General features: G+C 45.9%; 1 protein-coding gene across 2 annotated transcripts in view; it reads left to right on the top strand.

Moving 5' to 3' along the window:
* Positions 1–20551, top strand: part of JMY (junction mediating and regulatory protein, p53 cofactor) — a 748581-nt gene that overhangs the window by 561298 nt on the left and 166732 nt on the right. The window contains exon 10 of one of the 2 annotated variants that reach the window (XM_085632253.1): positions 10214–10372. The exons of the other annotated variant lie outside the window; for it this stretch is intronic. Within the exon in view, the coding sequence (XP_085488379.1) occupies positions 10214–10251 (38 nt within the window). The 3' untranslated portion in view covers positions 10252–10372. Of the gene's footprint in view, positions 1–10213; positions 10373–20551 lie in introns of those variants that run through there. 2 annotated transcript variants of the gene reach the window in all.

Genomic DNA, 20551 nt, shown 5'->3' with positions numbered 1-20551 from the left:
CTGATAGTTGCAGAACTTTACAAGCAGTGTTTTAAAAAAGTGCCTCATAAAAGCAGATATTCTTGAACTAGTAGTCTATGTTAGAGTCTTCAAAACGATCTCATGAAGGGTTCGTCTAATCATCATCAAAATGTGGTCTCAAAAGTAGGTACAAAACACCTTCTTTAATCTTCCAGTAGAAAAGTGTTTTTTTGAAGACAGGCCTCTCCAGCATTCATCAAAATACTCTGAGCATCAACTAAACTCTTCTCACTGTATGCTTAAAGATACATTCCTCTGAAAAATCCTATCCTGGAAAACCTGCTAAAACACTAAACTGCATAATGAGATGCCGCACATTCAACTTTAATGCATGTGTTTTGGACTTCAGGTCCATTCCAAAGTATACTCTTTTTCATGTCCCGCATGAAAGTTGGTATTCTAATAAAGAAGGGATCTGGTGTTAGCAGTTAGGGATCCTGTTAATGTATGACCATTTGCACTAGTAATCAATATAACCCTGCTGCAGGGTCACTTTTGTTCCAGTAGTGCAAGTGACATTTATTCCAGCTGGTTGACCACAGGTACATGTGCAGTGAACATTCTCTCAAATGTTCTGGCTGGCATGTAAGGTGAACAAGTTCAGAATTCTTCTAATAATCTTTATATTTAAGCTGAGCAAACAGAAGAGTAACAAACTTGTTCAAATTTCAAACACAATCAAACATTTGAGCACTTGTTTATGTCACAGGTCCTATCACTCACCAACATGCAGATCTTCATTAAATATTACAACATCAAAGAACCACTACGAACGGAAGCCGAAATACTAGCAATATACAGCTAGCTATTTAAATTTAAAAAACAAAACCTATTGAAAGGCCATGTCAATCAAAATCATGGTGAGCCTAAATGATTATGAAGTCAACCTAAAATAGGTGATCATTACGAAGGGTGAGTGGAACTAGCGGAATTTAACTCCATAGGCTTCTGCCAAGTTACATAAAAACTCAGTGAGATTCCACAGAGTTCTTCAAATGGGCATAAAATGCATGTTACGCTGCTCATGGTGTGATTTAGCACCGGAAGCGTATTCTGTACTGAAAAATCAACTCAAAGGGACCCATGTGGTGCGTAAGCATGTGGCCATTTTGTTTTGCCTTCTTCTGCCTAGCTTTCCTGTTCCATCAAACCCTATCCACCCCATCTTATCACCCATCTGAACACACCAACCTTTTCTTTACTTTATTACTGTCTGACTTTCCCTGTGCGTATTTACGTTTCTGTGTGTTTTATTGTGACAATTTTGTACTTTTTTTGTTTCCCTTTCCTGACATGCCCCTTCTTTCCTCCTGTTTCCCTTCCCATCCCTGTCCGGCCCCCGACTCTGTCCCGTGACAGTGCCAATGGCATCAGCAGGCCGCGCCACCCAAACTCCCTGTGGACGAGGCCGACTATCATGGGTGCAGTCCTGTCCTACCTTAGACAAGGTAGAGTCTGCCATTTTCCTCAGCATTCAGTGCAGTGCCACCTCCGTTGCATGTTGGCGGCAGATGGCATACCTGGTAAGGGTTACACCCTCCGAAAGCATCAGGTGCTCTGGAGCCAAGTAAGGCGCTGTATGGGCCACACCACCAGCGTCCTGTGCCCCCAGCAGCAGCTGATGCACTGCTGGGAGGACATCCTTGAACGTGAACAGGACCTGCTCAACCTGCTAGGTGTCAAGGTTGTGGGGCTTGGTGAGTAATTTTTTGTTTTCTGAAAATTCTAATATTGTTTGCTTTTTTCAGGTAACATGATCCCAGGTAACTTAGGTTTACGAGATGATTATATAATTTATATAGTATATCCTTTTTTGTATTTTTCAAACCAAATATATTTTATGTTTAATAAGTGAGCATATTCATTATTCACAATGTAAGTGTATTTAAATATGATATATTTATATATTATATAAATGTGTTCATTTATTATAAAATGTAAATCATATATGTGAATTAAGTAATTGTATTTGTGTATTTATATATACATACTACATACACACGTATACATAAAAGTTTGATGGTGAATGTAGCTGTAGATACACATGTTTAGCATACTCCTGCCATATAGTGCTAGCGCCGGGTTTCTTCAAGTTGTTTTTCTTTAAAGAAGTCTTTTGAGTCACGAGACCGAGTGACTTTTTCTCTTGGTGATACTGCGTATGGGCATTGACACCTTTGTTAATTGTTTTCTCTCCACTGTCGGGTTTATACATGTATGCCTCTGGTCTTTGTTTTGACTCTGTTCGGCACGATTCTTTGGTTCTTTTACTGTCTTCATTGGTATTGTTCGCGCTTTTCACTTCTGCACTCGTCTCGAATTTCATTGGTTTAGGCTTCGATCGAACGCTCTTAGGGGCGCCGCCTGTCTCCGGCCTTCTCCCGCGTCCATTAATTTCCATCGAAGATGCCCTTCTATTGTTATATGCACCCTTCAGATTTTGCCTGCGTTGCCACGCAAAATAGCTGCACACCAATCAGCATCTTGTGTGCAACTTATGTCTTTCGCCAGACCATCGTGAAGCTGACCTCTGTGTGCAAATCCTTTCGGTCCAAGAAAACCCTTCGGGATTGAAGGGCTCGTCGATTGAAAATGTCTCCCAGAAGCAGAGATGACACCCTTGACATTTTCGGCAAGAAGCACGCTCAGGAGGAGCCAGCTTCAGAGGACGAACAAGGGGTCTTCTCCCCCGATGAAAGCTCTGACTCCTATGTGGAGATCGATATGGAGATGTGTAGCCGCCCATCCGGTCAGCATGGAGTACTATGGCCCCTGACCCTGCTCCAGTACCCAAGCAGGCCTCAAAACATCTCATACCGAGGTAGCCGCACCACCACTGCTTCCTGGCCATGGTTGGATCCGAAAGACTGTTTGAGATGCCCCACCCTCGGCCTGGCACCAAAAACTGATACCAAGGCCAAGCCTTCAGTACCGACCTCTTCATACCAAGTCCGACCTTCCGGATGGAGCCCGCAACTAACCACATCTACCTCTGGAGCCAATCAAAAAAACTTTGTTCCACACAAAAGCCTCAGAATCCGAAAATTACAGAGCTGAAAGGCTCAAAATCCTTATCGGCATCCATGTCTCTGGTTGAGCCCATTCTTGAGAAAATGGACATTCTACAACTGACTATTCAGATCCAGGAAGGTACACGACAGAGCTTTGCTTCTCTGCCACCGAAGAGGAGGCTGTCCTTCCAAGAGGCACTATACATCCCTGTCCCTCAAAAAAGGAAGATGAAGGACAAAGCTACCAGTCCTACATACCAGCCTCTTCCTCCACCACCATCTCCTTCTCCACCAACACCCTCCTTGCCCTCCTACTTCTCCACCACCTGACCCACTTGATGCTTCACTTCCAGGCTCACCAGGTACAGATGATAGGGGATTACAAAAGCCATTAGGGAATCCTGACCCATGGGATGCATATAACACTGATCCTCTTACCCTCAGTAATCCGGATCTATATCCCGCTCGTCCTTCCCCTAGTAATTGCTAGGGCAGCTGCTTTCCACAATGTTGAGCAGGACAAAGAGTTCCTAGAACAGGACGTTTTGTTTGACACCCTCTCTTCCCCCGTATTTACCCATGCTCCCCTGCATGATGCGGCATGCTGAGGATATTTTTAAAGAGCCATTCCATGCCCGAGTTATCACCCCATTGGGGGGAAAAAATACAAGGCTGCTCCTTCTGACCCACTCTTTCTCAGGGGTCAAGTTCCAGCTGACTCCATAGTTGTCACTAAGGCTCATGAGAAAGCTAACAGCCAGGCTACTGGAGATACTCCGCCTCCTGAAAAGGAGAGTAAGGGAATAGATGCAGCTGGGAAGAGAGTCACAGCACAGGCAGCTAATCATTGGTGTATTGCCACTTCCCAAGAGCTTCTGGCTCGCTATAACAGAGCCCATTGGGATGACATGGAGGACCTCTTACAGTACCTTCCAGAGGAACACCTTAAAAGGGGGTCAACAAATTGTCACAGAAGGTCAGGCATTTACAAACAACTCTGTGCACTAGATGTGGTGGATGCAGCTGCTAGGGATGTTAATGCCAGCTTGCTTCTTAGATGACAATCATGGCTTAGATGTTCCAGTTTAAAACCAGAGGTCCAGCAGGCAGTACTAAATATGCCTTTTGACAAAGAGTGCCTTTTTGGCCCACATGTAGACACTATGCTTCATAAAATGAAAAAGTGCACTCACACGGCTAAGGCCATGGGAGCATTACAGTCAAAAATTCCTAGGAGGTCCTTTCGTCACACAGGCTACAGGGGCGCATATAAATCTACCCATACAGACGCCTCCCTTTCCCAACAAAAACAATGCCAGTCTGTCTACAGTATGGACTATTTTAGAGGTTCCATCAGAGGCGGAAACAAGGGAATGGGCAGGGGTGCCATTGCACGTGTAGCAACACCCACTGCAAAGCAGTGACTACCCAATCCTTCCCCCCTGACCACTCCACACATGTCGGGGGCACACTACATTTTCACCCAATCTGGGAATCTATTACCACAGACCAATGGTTACTAGCCATTATCCAACATGGCTTTTGTCAAGAGCTCATTACCACACCACCCAACATCCCACCTCGCACTTACAGGTTATCACAAGATCATCTAACACTTCTCAAGCAAGAAGTCAAAGCCCTTCTTCTCAAAGGGGCTATAGAATCTGTCCCGCTTCAACAGCGGGGATCAGGGGTATATTCTCTATACTTTCTCATTCCCAAAGAAGACTGGTCACTAAGACCAATCTTCGATCTCCGACCCCCTAGAGTCTATCAGAACATTTTCCTATGTTTATTCCACTTCTCCAACATGATAACACTGGACCTACAGGACACTTTTTTCCATATACAAATGCAACATGCACACGTCAAATACCTCAGATTTGTCATAACAATCAAACATTACCAATTCAGAGTACTACTGTTCAGGGTGACGACAGCACCTCAAGTTTTCGCAAAGTGTTCCGCAGTAGTTGCAGTACATCCGCGAAGACAAAATTTCACATATTCCCATACCTGGACGATTGACTCATCAAAGCCAGAACCCACCTCCTGTGTCAACAGTACACTAAGTTGACAGTGGAGCTACTTCACAGACTTGGATTTACAATAAATTTCCCCAAGTCTAATCTTCAACCTGTCCAAATTCAACCTTATTGAAGAGCAATTCTCAACACAGTTAGGAATAGCTTATCCCAGTCCCACTCGAGTTCAGAACTTTCAGGTAACTATACCACAGTTCCAACCAAACAAAACTATCACTGTTCGGACAGTGTTGCATTGCCATAGTTTCCCACTCGAGGTTGCACATGCATTCCCTGCAGCAATGTCTAGCTCGCCAGTGGTCTCAATCACAGGGTCACCTTGAAGATCTAGTGTTGATGACCGCTGCACTCACCGTTCTCTTCAATGGTGGAACACCAAAAACCTGTTATAGGGGCGGCCTTTTCTGGACTCTGTTCCTCACCTCACTCTCACTACAGATGCATTGGAGACGGGTTGGGGTGCCCATCTACAAGACTTCACAGTACAAGGTCTGTGGGATGTCACATCAATCCCTACACATCAGCTACTTGGAGCTTCAGGCAATCTTCCTAGCACTAAAGGTTTTCCTTCCTCACCCATCTCACAAGGTTGTCCTGGTCCGGGCGAACAGTATGACAGCCATGTATATTTACAAAAACTTGAAGACATGATCTTCTCAACTGTTTCAACTACATGGAATTGGGCTCTCAACACCACATTCATCTCTTGGTGGAATATCTGAAAGGAGCAGGCGTTTTTGCAGACCTACTCAGCAGGATGCTGCAACAGACCCACAAGTGGAAACTCCACCCACAAGTCCTCCTTCCCTACTTTCAAAGCTGTGGCTCTCCTCAAATAGACCTTTTTGCCACAGCACTCAATGCCCAAACTTTGACTCCAGGTACCCACATCCACTATCCAAGAGTAACGCACTATGGATAAGTTGGTCAGGGATATTTTCCCACACTTTTCCACCTCTCCCTCACATTCTGTTTCTGGTTTGGAGACCAGATCTCCTATGGATCCTAGTAGCTCCCACTTGCGCACATGAGCCTTGTTTCACAACACTTCTAGATCTCTAAGTAATTCCACACAAAAAGCTCCTTTCTAAGTCAGAATCGGGGACAAATGAGACACCCAGACCCCAAAACTCTCAAATTTGCAGTTTGGTTCCCGAGGTCATAAAGTTTGGCAATCGCAGTTTACCACAAGAATGAATGAATGAAATTAAATGAATTGAAAATGGTATTCATAAAGCGCATGGCTACCCGGAGGCATCCTAGCGCTGTGACAGTAATTAGAGTTGGAGTGAGTCTCTACGGAAAGAGACAGGTCTTTAGATGTTTTCGGAATGTGAGGTAGTTGGGTGCTTTACGGAGGTGAAGCGGGAGGGCGTTCCAGAGTTTGGCGGCGTTGTATGAAAAGAGCCGTCCTCCACTTCTGGCCTTCTTGATCTTGGGTATTACTGCTGGTGGAGCTCATCTGAGCGTAGTCTTCTGTTGGCCTTGTAAGGGCGGATCACATTTTTGATAATAGGTGGCCCGATCCCTCCCAGAGACTTATGGACAACGCACAGGGCCTTGAATCGGATTCTTTCTTGCACCGGGAACCAGTGGAGAGTGCGCAGGGCAGGCTTTGCAGAGCACCGGTTGTGGGTCCCCATAAGAAGCCTTGCAGCAGAATTCTGCATGATCTGCTGTTTTGTGACAGCTGAGCTTGGGGCACCCAAGTAGGGGGCATTGCCATAATCTATCCGAGACAGAATTAGAGCTTGAATCAGCAGTTTTTTGGCTTGACTGGGTAGGAGAGGAAGCACTTTACGTATCATTCTTAACAGCCCATAACCAGATGCTGCCGTCTTCCTAGCTTAGGTTTTGAATGAGAGGTCTTGGTCTAACCAGATGCCTAGACTTTTGATCTCTGTTTTTGGGGACGGTGACGGCCCCATACAGGCTGGCCACATGGTGTTTGATTTGAAGCTTAGATGGTTGCCAAGCAGTAACAATTCGGTTTTATCACCATTAATTTTTAGATGGGATAAGCTCATCCATTTGGCCACTGCTTCAAGGCAGTAATGGAGATCAGTGGGCGTCTGGCCGATTTGGTTCAGTGTGACAACCAGCTGTGTGTCGTCCGCATATGTTACTATATGAATCCCAAAGGGGGAGGTAATATCCGCCAATGGAGACATATAGACATTAAAAAGAGTAGGTCTCATGGATGAGCCCTGGGGTACTCCACACTGAAGGGGGATGGGTTTTGAGCAGGTGTCGCCTTTAAAAACCTGGACAAGTCTATCTTCTAAAAAAGATTGGCGCCATAATAAGGCGGTGTCGGTTACACCAACGCTCCTGAGATGGTGAATCAAGATTTGGTGGTTCACTGTGTCAAAAGCTGCGCTCAGGTAGAGTAGGATTATGGCAGTGGAACCTCCTGCATCCAGGATCTTTCTCGATTCTTCCACAAACGCTAATAAAGCGGTCTCTGTATCCTGACGGGGGCGGAAGCCCGTTTGTGAGGGGTGGAGCAGGTTGTGGGACTCGAGACATGCGGAGAGTGTGCGATTCACATGTTTCTCTGCGATTTTGCTAATTCCTGGAAGCAGCGAAATTGGACGGTAATTGCCCAGATCCGCAGGATCCAAATGTTTTTTTTTAGTAATGCTTTTATCATTGCCTTTTTCCACTCGGAGGGGACTATACCCGATGTGAGGGAGGCGTTAATCAGGCCAGTAATAGTGGGGGCAATTGTGGGTACTACCAATTTTAAAATATTGGGTGGCGCAGGGCCAGTGGTGACTCAGATTTATCTGAAGATAGAATAGCTAAAAAAGACTCATGGGTCAACGGGTCGTAGGTCTCCAAATGATGTTCATTTTGGCACTGACCCAGATCCATAGGATCGGTTATCATATCACTGTCTCTTTGGGGGAGTCGCTTGAGAATGTTTTGTACTTTAGTAGAGAAGTATTCCACAAGTTTGTTGCAGCGGTGTCCCGAAGGATCAGGTGCTGTCTGAGGATTGGGAACTTTAAGTAGCTTTTTAGCTATGAGGAAGGTTTCTCTTGAGGAGTTCACCGCGGATGTGATCTTTTCCTCATAATAGGCAGCCTGGGCTCTTTTTATTTCTGCCTTATATATTCCGTTGAATATTCATAATCATGCACGTAAATCAACAACTAGAACATGTTATGCTGAAAAAGGCAAATGTTTTATTTACTACTGCCCACCTAAACAAATTGATCCTATGAAAGCCACGGTGCAAGACATTATCTGCTACCTACTTCATTTGCAAAAGGCTAATTTAGCCTACTCATCCATTAGGTTACACCTCGCTGCAGTGGCTGCATATCTTCAAAATAGACAGCATATCTCACTGTTCAAAGTCCCAGTCATTAAGGCATTAATGGAAGGTCTGAAAAGAGTCAGTCCTCCAGCACCCTTCTGGAACCTTAACAAGGGGTTGAGGGCATCCTGCAAAACACATGCCGCCACTACCAACGCTCCGTCGAGAGGGACCACCACCACGACTACCAGCACAAAGCTGCAGCAGATGGTTCTGCTGGCCCCAGTAAGTCATGTTAATTATTATTTCCTACTTTTAACTATTCCCACTTGTAATTATTGCTTTTCTCCATTTACTTTTTTTCAACTTAATTTATGCTGCAGTGTAGGCAGTAAATGTGCAAAAGTGTGTCTGCTTCAGTTAACAGTACAAATGCAAAAAGAACAATAGATGGACAGAATCCAGAACAATGTCATACATTCACCCCAGTACAGAGATCTGGGCCTAAATGCCATTCCAGTTTGAACCCAGCCATATGCAAATCAGTCTTGTCCCTGCACCCAATGGGAATAGGCCAGCCTGAACTGCCAGGCCAGGTCCTCCCTGGACCGGTTTCGGGGTTTCACACTTCATCAGCCAGGCTTGACTCCAGTGGCATGGAGAGCACGAGACCCGTCAGGATGACAAATGCAAAAAGAATTGTTAAATGGACAGAATGCAGAACAATTTCATACATTCACCCCAGTACAGAGATCTGGGCCTAAATCCATAGTTTTTTTGCTCCCTATGTCATCCCAGTTTGAACCCAGCCATATGCAAATCAGTCTTGACCCTGCGCCCGATGGGAACAGTCCAGCCCGGCATGAAGTCTGCAGTGCATACAAACTGAAGAAAATGTGTTTCCCAGTGCTCACTCATTCACCTACTAATACTTCACTTAATCAGTTTCTTTCTGTCCCAGCCTACCCAAAAATGTAAATTTCATCTTGGCATATGGCACATTTTTCTGCTGAAGTGACATATTTTCTGGCTTCCATTGCAGATTTATGGTTAAAAATGTTTTTTTCCGTCAAATAATGTGACTAAGCAAAAGCATAGTACATGATCAGTGACACCCAACCATTGATAGCTAAGCCTCTACCTAGCCAAATCCCTAAAACTTACCTTCCTGCTGCCAAGTGAAAGTATTTGTTTAAAATAATTTGTGGTGGAGGCAAGGGTGTAATGTGGGTATAAGGGCCTGATTTAGAGTTGGGTGGATGGGGTACTCTGTGACAAGCATGACTAATAAAATGTATCCTGTTGGCTACACTACTGCGCATCATTTATATTCTATTCATTGTCTACTGTAATGCGGCGGACAGGATATCCATTAACCACAACGTGTGTGATGGAGTATCCCATCTGCCAGACTCTATAAGCCCCTAAGTTTGGGTAGAATTGCAAAGGGAGTAGGAGAAGAGCAGGGTCATTGGAATTATTGAGAAGTATATTAACATGACATTACAGCTGCCCCAAAAACATGCTGCAGAATAGCAGGCCCACCAGCATGGCTCTATTAATGTCACGTAATTGTGCCGCATGTATATGCCTCAATCATTAATGGCAGCTATTTAATTTATTTGCACACATAAAGTGTTTTGTTTTACTGTGGAAGCGTTTAAGCTCAAATCAAGTTTTGATTGTTTGTCTGGCTTCATTCCTTGCAGTCAGTGCCATTACATTATGTGATGCATGTACGGAGAACATCTTTTACTTTTCAGTGGTCCTAGGGGACCAGCATTGTTATGCTACTGTGCCACTATAGACAGTATAAGCAAGTGTTTATGCTGAGCATCATAATTTGTGTTTTTCTTTTTTTCTTGATATAGCTACTCATGCTGCTGAAGCTGGCAAGCAGCAATCCTGAAAGAAGATAGCAGCCTGACTGCGGTACCAAACGTTGGAGGCTGCAGAATACCATCTGCTGGTGGCCTTGGAAGAAGAGGGAGCGGCATGAGCCTCCCGTCCCCTGAGTGGCCAGCCAGGCCCGCCTCCAACTCGACCTCGCCGGCGCTGCATGCACCCGGAACACCATCAGCCCCTCCTTCCCATCGTCATCATCCAGCCAACTCCTCCCCCGCATCCTACGTGAGCTGGCACTCCTCAGGGGGGGGGGGAGGGGGACAACAGAACCTGGCCCGGGATGTGCCGGAAATAAAAAAAAAGAACTGGGTTCTCTTAAGACCTTTTTTACTATACACTTCTTTTTGGTAGGAGGGCATGGTGTGGGTGGGGGTGGAGAGGGTGGGAAGGCAAGTTAGTGTAAGGGTCAAAGGGACATTTGGGGTTTTTGCTTGAGGGTGGGCCTGTTGTGGGTGGAGAGGGTAGTTGTATGTTAAGAAATAAATGGGCCTTTCTTTTTCTTTGGTATCTGTCTTTGCATTACTAGTTAGTGTAGCATCATCATCAACAAAACTTTATTCGGTTCTTTCAAATAAAACCATAAAAGTCATACAAACCTCAATAAATCTCCACCTATAGACAAGGTGTCCATGATAAAATGATTACAGTAAGATGATAAACAGGGAAGAAAGAAGAAGCACATACTGACAAAATTAATCACAACTTGATCTCAGCCTGATGGAAGCACTTAAAAACAGAGTATACAAAATAGTTTTGTGAGATAAAAGTTGTAAAAAGATAAAAGCAGGCCTCACCCTCCTAAAACCAGCCTTTTTAAGAATAGGAATAATAAATGACTTTCTAGGGATCTCGTAGAAACTGCAAAACATTAAAAAAAAATGTATCATGTCCTGTGGAGACCGATTGTCGCAGCCACAGGGCATGAGGCACTGGCCTATATGGGCGCCTCTAGGCTGTGCCAACAGGTAATGGAAAAGATTGAACCTAAATCTGGTTAATAAAAAACGATCATGATTGGTTTTAATACCCAAAAGGTATGGTTCAATGGTTTGTACAGTTTTTAATCCAATGTACATACACACACTTGTCTTCCTCAGCTCTGCTGCTTCTCTATCGCAGCAGCGCCTACTAAAAAAAACATTCCTTTGCCCAGGTAAGATCGTTTTTACATATGCCCTCTGGGTTGTTAAATAAGTCCATCCTACCCAAGCTATGAAGGCCATCTTTTACATTCTTTAGTCAATGTATGCGATTAACATTGTCGAGAGACAGGCAGTCCTTTAAAATATCTTTACCAAGAACATCTTCTTTCTTGGCCCAAATCTTTAACCACAATGATTGTGTTCAGAATGCTAGTTCGTCAGACAGAAAGGCCAACCCCAACTCTTGGTGCACCACATACAACGAAGCATTTTGGGGTAAAAAAAAGTACCCCTCTCTGTAAAGTAATTTCTGTCACTTACAGGGCCTCTAGCCCGGCATAACCCCAGCTCTCGCTCCCATAACCAGCCTTTGCAATTCACTTGGCTCTATACATCTTCAGTAGAGCCCCTATGGATTCCTCCCACTCTGGAGGCAAAATTAAAAACCGCTGCGGTTGCTCTGCCTGGTCCCCCTTCTTCCGAGTAATCTGGGGGAACCAACTCAATGCGTTGTCAAACACTACTCCCAGATAACAAAAAACTTTAATCTTTGGGATTGTCAGAGGCCCTATCTTAAAAGTGAAGTGCTGGGGTATACAAGGGCCCAACTGCATTACAAATGATTTACTGTGATTGACCAGCAGATCCAAGTCTCCCATGAAGTGGACAAAGGAATTTAACAAAAGCTGTGACCCCCCCCCTAGCTTTCCTCACCATGAGGACAGCATCATCTGCATATTGGAGGACCGGCAAGCTACGCTTTCCCACCTGTGGACAATCTGCTCGTACCTCCAAGCGGACCTTCTCTAGGGAGTTGAGTTATATAAATTAAAAAGAAATGGAGCCAAGCTGCACCCTTGGCACACCCCTCTCCTAATGTCAAGCTTCTGGGTTACCTTATGGTGTTTTGAATAGCGAACAACCACTTTAGTATCTCTGTGGAGGTCCCTTAAAAACAGGATGATATCCCCGTCAATACCCATGGAGGACATCAACTGTTATAGCTTCGATCTGTTTACCCAATCGAAAGCGGAGGATAGCTCCATAAACGCAAGGTGGATCGAACCGGTGCGCGCCATGGTGTACTTGTTCAATACCAAATTTAAGTTTAAACATTGTTCCACAGTGGAGCGCCTTGGACAGAAACCGTATTGTCCCGCGGATATAATATTATTGTCATCTTTCCAGGTTTCCAAACGGTCTAAAACCATATGACCCATTACCTTCACCTCAGAATCCAAAATAGAGATTGGGATAGCACCCTTTGCCCTATCACCTTTTGTGAACACAGGAACAATGAATCGGGGCAGGCAACCTGGACTGAGGCATTAATGACTGCTGTCAATACAGGTACCCAAGTTTACACTTTCGCAATATATACATCTGGGGGAATACCATTGGGTCCCAAGTTAGCGTAGCATTGTGGTTTAGTAAGAAGAGCGAGACGAGAAGCTGTCCTCTGAAATTGTCACACATTATACTGTACTTCCACTTTCCACCTAAACTTTCCGAACCTGAAGCCCTTGCCATGAATGTATTCTTCAGTAGGTTACTTACCTCTTCCTGCAGTCCAGTATACCCCGCTACCAAAGTGGGAACGGAAATCTAGCTAATAATGTTTGACTTTATTGGTTGATAGGGTTTTGCAGCACACAGCCACCATCAGTGATACTGTTTATTAGTTAGTTACTGCCCTTGTCCTACCTCGACAACTAGTATTGACCACTAATGGGGTCTGTCAACAACATACACAAAAATCCTAATCTTATCTCTCCTTCCCGAGAATAAACTTCAGTACTAAGTTCTTAACTAGTTCTTACCAGAATAGATAAAGCAATATCTGCTACCGCTCTGAATATTCCCAAATCTTATTGTAGGGTTTCTCAAATAGCCTTCTTAATGTTGGTGGTAGTAGTGGGCTAGCGCTAACAGGGATGACATCACAAAACAGTGTCCCACCTATGCCGAATGGTGCTTGGAGGTGAGCTCCAACTGTAGAATTGTTCAGAAGGATTATCTATCACAGGCAACTAGACTGAAAGTGTTAGTGTATAATCCAAGGCTGAGACCACCAAGATAACAAAGTCCTATAAACAACAACTAGCAGTAGTAAGCAATCTGGGGGGCTAGTATTTAATTTATTAAAAAGAAATTAAAACTAATCTTACAAAAACCTTGTGTCAGGAGCCAGGACTTGGAAGAAGGTTACTCCATGTTGCATTGTTTTTGTAAGCAACACTACGCATAATTCACAAAATAATCAAAGTAAGTTACAATTTTGGTGTTACTTTTCTCTACCAGAGTGAGTTTATGACTAGTAACTTTTCTATCAGTAACTTTACTTTCTACATTATTGGATCTTTCATAGATTCACATGCTTGAATCATTCCCCGTCGAAGTGTGAGTCCCACGGTACATATAAAACAGTAAGCAATAACCTTTACATTGAAGTTAATGGGGAAAAAACATTCACTTTAATAGCTTGTCATAGTCATTAGAAATGGCCCAAAGTCCAGCCAATCATGCGACAGCACCCTTTAAAACCCTCATCATAGAGGCTCCAGGCTCTACTGCACGTCGCGTAAAGGGAGTTTCCCTGAGCTCTGCTCAGTATTCCTAATTTCTGGCCTAATTGACAGAAATTGTTCTTCAGAAACAGAGTGATTTCAGATCCTCAACATGTTTACAACTAAGAGATCTCTGTGGCAAGCTGAGACTGCATTCAGAACGATCCTCACAAAAAGTGCATTTACTGCCTTCATCTTGACCATCAGGTGAGAGATTTTAAAATTTGTAGAACTTTCTCAGGTTGAAAGGGCAGACTTCTTCTGTGGTTACAGAAGTTAAAAACCTAAGAATACCCTCTGTCAGATGAGGACAGTGATACCTCTCTTAAAGAGAGCAAGCCACATAAGGTGCTAAAAAGCAGCACCATTCGTCTAAGGCTGATGACCAACCTTCCACCTATAGAAAGAAGTCTTCATCTCATAAAGGACATTCTTAGCCCTCTACACCTTCAGCTGCTACCACTAAAGTTAAGACGACTCCTGAATTTCTACCTGAGGCTACGTCGACGATTCTCTCACTACAAAAACTAAAAACAGCTATCTCGCCGGCAGCGGTCTTCGTCTTCAGGACAACTACGACAATGTCAACTTTCTCATCTCCACCGTCTAAGTTGATCATGTAATCATCGACGTGTCCATCGACATTAGTATCTGTTAAAGTGAGACCTGCTGTGCCGATGGCTAGATTGTCAAAAAATTTCGACGAAAACATCTAAACCGTCAGTGTCGATGGATGCTTCATCATCAAGGGTCTGTTCGTTGTCAGGAGACTCTAAGATGGTTCGCCCGTCTCTTTTACAATCATCGACAACCCTCAAGCGGACAAGTTTGTCATCAACAGCGGCCATGTAGGCAGATCCAATATCGACGACAGCAGAGATGCATTTGCTGTAATGCACGACACCAAGGTCAACGAAGCCAAAGACGTCGGCGGACGGTCCGTTGGCGGATGCTCCTTCGGCGGGTACTCCCATCAACGGTACATTTGACTCAAGCTACATTGAGTTCTGATCCATCTACAGAAACATTGTCAGCGTTGTCGGAGCTACAAAAGGTCTAGGAGACCACTTTCATTCCATCAATGTCTCATTCCAAGCTCAGATCTTCTCAAGAAATAATATTGTCTGCACGTTCTTCCCCAAGTAAAGTATCCCCTAGTCCTCCAGAAGAACTTTTTGATTATGAAGAGGAAGATAATAATCCACATTTGTAAAGCACGAACAATCACCCGTAAGGGTCTCTAGGCGCTGGGGGCCGTCGGGAAAATTAAGCAAGCTCTTAACTAGTTCTTACCAGAATAGATAAAGCAATATCTGCTACCGCTCTGAATATTCCCAAATCTTATTGTAGGGTTTCTCAAATAGCCTTCTTAATGTTGGTGGTAGTAGTGGGCTAGCGCTAACAGGGATGACATCACAAAACAGTGTCCCACCTATGCCGAATGGTGCTTGGAGGTGAGCTCCAACTGTAGAATTGTTCAGAAGGATTATCTATCACAGGCAACTAGACTGAAAGTGTTAGTGTATAATCCAAGGCTGAGACCACCAAGATAACAAAGTCCTATAAACAACAACTAGCAGTAGTAAGCAATCTGGGGGGCTAGTATTTAATTTATTAAAAAGAAATTAAAACTAATCTTACAAAAACCTTGTGTCAGGAGCCAGGACTTGGAAGAAGGTTACTCCATGTTGCATTGTTTTTGTAAGCAACACTACGCATAATTCACAAAATAATCAAAGTAAGTTACAATTTTGGTGTTACTTTTCTCTACCAGAGTGAGTTTATGACTAGTAACTTTTCTATCAGTAACTTTACTTTCTACATTATTGGATCTTTCATAGATTCACATGCTTGAATCATTCCCCGTCGAAGTGTGAGTCCCACGGTACATATAAAACAGTAAGCAATAACCTTTACATTGAAGTTAATGGGGAAAAAACATTCACTTTAATAGCTTGTCATAGTCATTAGAAATGGCCCAAAGTCCAGCCAATCATGCGACAGCACCCTTTAAAACCCTCATCATAGAGGCTCCAGGCTCTACTGCACGTCGCGTAAAGGGAGTTTCCCTGAGCTCTGCTCAGTATTCCTAATTTCTGGCCTAATTGACAGAAATTGTTCTTCAGAAACAGAGTGATTTCAGATCCTCAACATGTTTACAACTAAGAGATCTCTGTGGCAAGCTGAGACTGCATTCAGAACGATCCTCACAAAAAGTGCATTTACTGCCTTCATCTTGACCATCAGGTGAGAGATTTTAAAATTTGTAGAACTTTCTCAGGTTGAAAGGGCAGACTTCTTCTGTGGTTACAGAAGTTAAAAACCTAAGAATACCCTCTGTCAGATGAGGACAGTGATACCTCTCTTAAAGAGAGCAAGCCACATAAGGTGCTAAAAAGCAGCACCATTCGTCTAAGGCTGATGACCAACCTTCCACCTATAGAAAGAAGTCTTCATCTCATAAAGGACATTCTTAGCCCTCTACACCTTCAGCTGCTACCACTAAAGTTAAGACGACTCCTGAATTTCTACCTGAGGCTACGTCGACGATTCTCTCACTACAAAAACTAAAAACAGCTATCTCGCCGGCAGCGGTCTTCGTCTTCAGGACAACTACGACAATGTCAACTTTCTCATCTCCACCGTCTAAGTTGATCATGTAATCATCGACGTGTCCATCGACATTAGTATCTGTTAAAGTGAGACCTGCTGTGCCGATGGCTAGATTGTCAAAAAATTTCGACGAAAACATCTAAACCGTCAGTGTCGATGGATGCTTCATCATCAAGGGTCTGTTCGTTGTCAGGAGACTCTAAGATGGTTCGCCCGTCTCTTTTACAATCATCGACAACCCTCAAGCGGACAAGTTTGTCATCAACAGCGGCCATGTAGGCAGATCCAATATCGACGACAGCAGAGATGCATTTGCTGTAATGCACGACACCAAGGTCAACGAAGCCAAAGACGTCGGCGGACGGTCCGTTGGCGGATGCTCCTTCGGCGGGTACTCCCATCAACGGTACATTTGACTCAAGCTACATTGAGTTCTGATCCATCTACAGAAACATTGTCAGCGTTGTCGGAGCTACAAAAGGTCTAGGAGACCACTTTCATTCCATCAATGTCTCATTCCAAGCTCAGATCTTCTCAAGAAATAATATTGTCTGCACGTTCTTCCCCAAGTAAAGTATCCCCTAGTCCTCCAGAAGAACTTTTTGATTATGAAGAGGAAGATAATAATCCACATTTGTAAAGCACGAACAATCACCCGTAAGGGTCTCTAGGCGCTGGGGGCCGTCGGGAAAATTAAGCAAGCTATTGCCCAGAGTCACATGGTGCTGGGCTAATCTGCTGCCGGCGCCGGGGATCGAACCGTGATCCCCAGATTCCGGAGTCAGTCGCCCTGGCCGCGGTGCCACACCTCTTCCCTTGAATGTTGTGATGTTGAGGACATGTTTAGGGTGGCACACAGTCCTACCGATCTTCATATCAAATATTAGGAGGATGACTAGTTTCAATAGAATTATAAACCGCATGATCATGCCCAATAGTATAGGCAGAAGGAACCTGATATTCAAATGCCTGCTTCTCTAGTTTCAAACCTGCAGCATATGGTAGAGGACTACTATCTCAGATTCCCACCCTCAGAATCAGCTGCCTCGGTTCCCCAAACCCCTGTTATATGGTTTCCCCTAGTAAGGTCTCCTAGACAGACATTACTGGCCTCATCACCACCACCTTCGCATCCAACAACTCCTCAACCAATTATGGAGAATCAACAAATTAATTATGATGAAAGAGAAGAAAGAGAGCTTGAGGAAGTGTCTCTTCCCAGTGAATTGGACGATTATCAGATCCAGACGCCTTCTCCTACGACTCCAGTTGATTTCTCACCGGAAGATATCTGGGGGGTTTCATACCCTAATGGAAAGAGCAGCAAAGAGATTTCAACTCCCCATGGTCATTAAGCAGTCTGACTGCTTTTATACGATTTTAAAGAACAGACCAAACGACAAATGAGTGCAATTCCTATTATAGATTTTATATGGGAGGAAGGCCTTAAGATAAGGAGAACCCATCTTCCATTCAAGTGCTGCTCCCTAAACTTGAAAAGAAATACAAGGTGCCAGACAGCTCTCTTGCCTCTCGCTCAACAAATTCCTGAAGAAACAAACATTTTGTATGCTGTCAATCAATCAATCAATCAAGGACATTTATAGAGCGCACTACCTACCCATAGGGTCTCAAGGCGCTGGGGGGAGGGGGGTGCCGTTACTGCTCGAACAGCCAGGTCTTCAGCTTCTTCCTGAAGGAGAGGTGGTCTTGGGTCAGGCACAGGTCGGTCGGGAGGGAGTTCCAGGTCTCGGCGGCCAGGTAGGAGAAGGACCTTCCTCCTGTTGTCGCTCTTCGGATGCGGGGGACGGCGGCGAGGGCGTGGTTGGCTGAGCGGAGGTGGCGTTTGGGAGCGTAGAAGTTGATTCGGTTGTTGAGGTAGCTCGGGCCTTGGTCGTGTAGGGCTTTGTGTGCGTGGGTGAGGAGGCGGAAGGTGATTCTTTTGTTGACGGGGAGCCAATGCAGGTCTCTGAGATGTCCGGAGATGTGGCTGGTTCGCGGGATGTCGAGGATGAGTCTGGCTGAGGCGTTCTGGATCCGCTGGAGTCTCTTCTGGAGCTTGGCGGTGGTGCCGGCGTAGAGGGCGTTGCCGTAGTCCAGTCGACTGGTGACGAGGGCCTGGGTGACGGTCTTCCTGGTCTCGGTGGGGATCCACCAGAAGATCTTCCGTAGCATGCGTAGGATGTTGAAGCACGCCGAGGAGACGGTGTTGACTTGCCTGGTCATGGAGAGAGAGGAGTCCAGGATGAAGCCCAGGTTGCGTGCGTGGTCTGTCGGTTTGGGTGCGGTGCCCAGGGCGGGGGGCCACCAGGAGTCGTCCCAGGCGGAGGGTGAAGAGCCTAGGATGAGGACCTCCGTCTTGTCTGAGTTCAGTTTCAGGCGGCTGGTCGTCATCCACTCGGCTACCTCTTTCATCCCTTCGTGCAGATTGGCTCTGGCGGCGGCGGGGTCGTTGGTCAGGGAGAGGATCAGCTGGGTGTCGTCGGCGTAGGAGATTATGTTGAGGTTGTGTTGGCGTGTGATGGCCGCGAGGGGGCTCATGTAGACGTTGAAGAGGGTGGGGCTCAGCGAGGATCCTTGAGGGACGCCGCAGATGACTTCGGTGGCCTCTGACTTGTACGGTGGTAGGCGGACTCTCTGTGTTCTTCCGTCGAGGAAGGAGATGATCCATTCCAGAGCCTTCTCCTGGATTCCTACGTTGCTGAGGCGCTGTACTAGGGTGCGGTGGCAGACAGTGTCGAATGCCGCGGAGAGGTCTAGGAGGATGAGGGCCGCTGTTTCTCCGTTGTCCATCAGGGCTCGGATGTCATCGGTGGCGGCGATGAGGGCGGTCTCGGTGCTGTGGTTGGCTCGGAAGCCAGACTGTGAGGGGTCGAGGGATCCATTCATCTCAAGGAAGGCGGCCAGCTGCTTGTTGACGGTCTTCTCGATGACTTTGGCTGGAAACGGGAGGAGCGAAATGGGGCGGTAATTCTTGAGTTCGGTGGGGTCCGCTGTGGGTTTCTTGAGTAGAGCGCTGAGTTCGGCGTGCTTCCAGCTGTCAGGGAAGGTGGCGGTGTCGAAGGATGTGTTGATGATGTCTCGCAGGTGGGGTGCGATGACAGCGTCAGCTTTGTTGAAGACGTGGTGGGGGCAGGGGTCGGTCGGAGATCCTGAGTGGATGGAGTTCATCGTGCGGACGGTGTCTTCGGTGCTGATCGGAGTCCAGGCGCGGAGGGTGGTGGTGGGGGGTGGTGGTTCGGTCGTGGTGTGCGTTGGTTGGTTGTTGAAGCTGTTGTGTATGTCCGCGATCTTGTTGTGGAAGTATGAGGCGAGGGAGTTGCAGAGGTCTTGCGATGGGGTGATGTCGTTGTTTCCTGCGCTGGGGTTGGAAAGCTCTTTCACGATGTTGAAGAGTTCCTTGCAGTTGTGTGCGTTGTTGTCCAGCCGGTCCTTGAATGCAGTTTTCTTGGCGGCGCGGATCAGCTGGTGGTGCTTCCGGGTGGCAAGCTTGAAGGTGGTCCTGTTGTCCGGTGTTGGTTCCCTTCTCCAGACTTTCTCGAGGGCTCGGCAGTTCTTCTTGGAGCTCTTGAGTTCGTCGGTGAACCATGGGGCTTTCTTGCTGCCGGGTCTGCTGGGCGGGGTCCTCAGTGGGGCGAGCTCGTCCGCGCAGTTGCTGATCCACTTCGTGAGGTTGTCTGCGGCCTGGCTGGGGTTCGCTGAGCTGGCAGGAGGGTGCTGGCTCAAGGAGGTGGTGAGCTGGTCGGCTGTGATCTTGTTCCAGCTTCTGCGGGCAACCTGTTGCTGGTGGTGGTGGGTCATCGTTCTTTTGAAGGTGAAGTGGACACAGCTGTGGTCCGTCCATTGAAGCTCTGTGGCGTGGCTGAAGGCGATGTCTGTGCTGGATGAGAAGACTGCGTCGAGTGTGTGTCCGGCGAGGTGGGTGGGGGTGGACACCAGCTGCTTGAGTCCAAGATTGGCGAGGTTGTCGAGCAGGGTGCTG

This window comes from Triturus cristatus, chromosome 2_1, assembly GCF_964204655.1.
Source record: "Triturus cristatus chromosome 2_1, aTriCri1.1, whole genome shotgun sequence".
NCBI classification, from domain to species: domain Eukaryota; kingdom Metazoa; phylum Chordata; class Amphibia; order Caudata; family Salamandridae; genus Triturus; species Triturus cristatus.
Note: the sequence above shows the minus strand (reverse complement) of the source record. Positions and strands in the feature narration are given on the sequence as shown.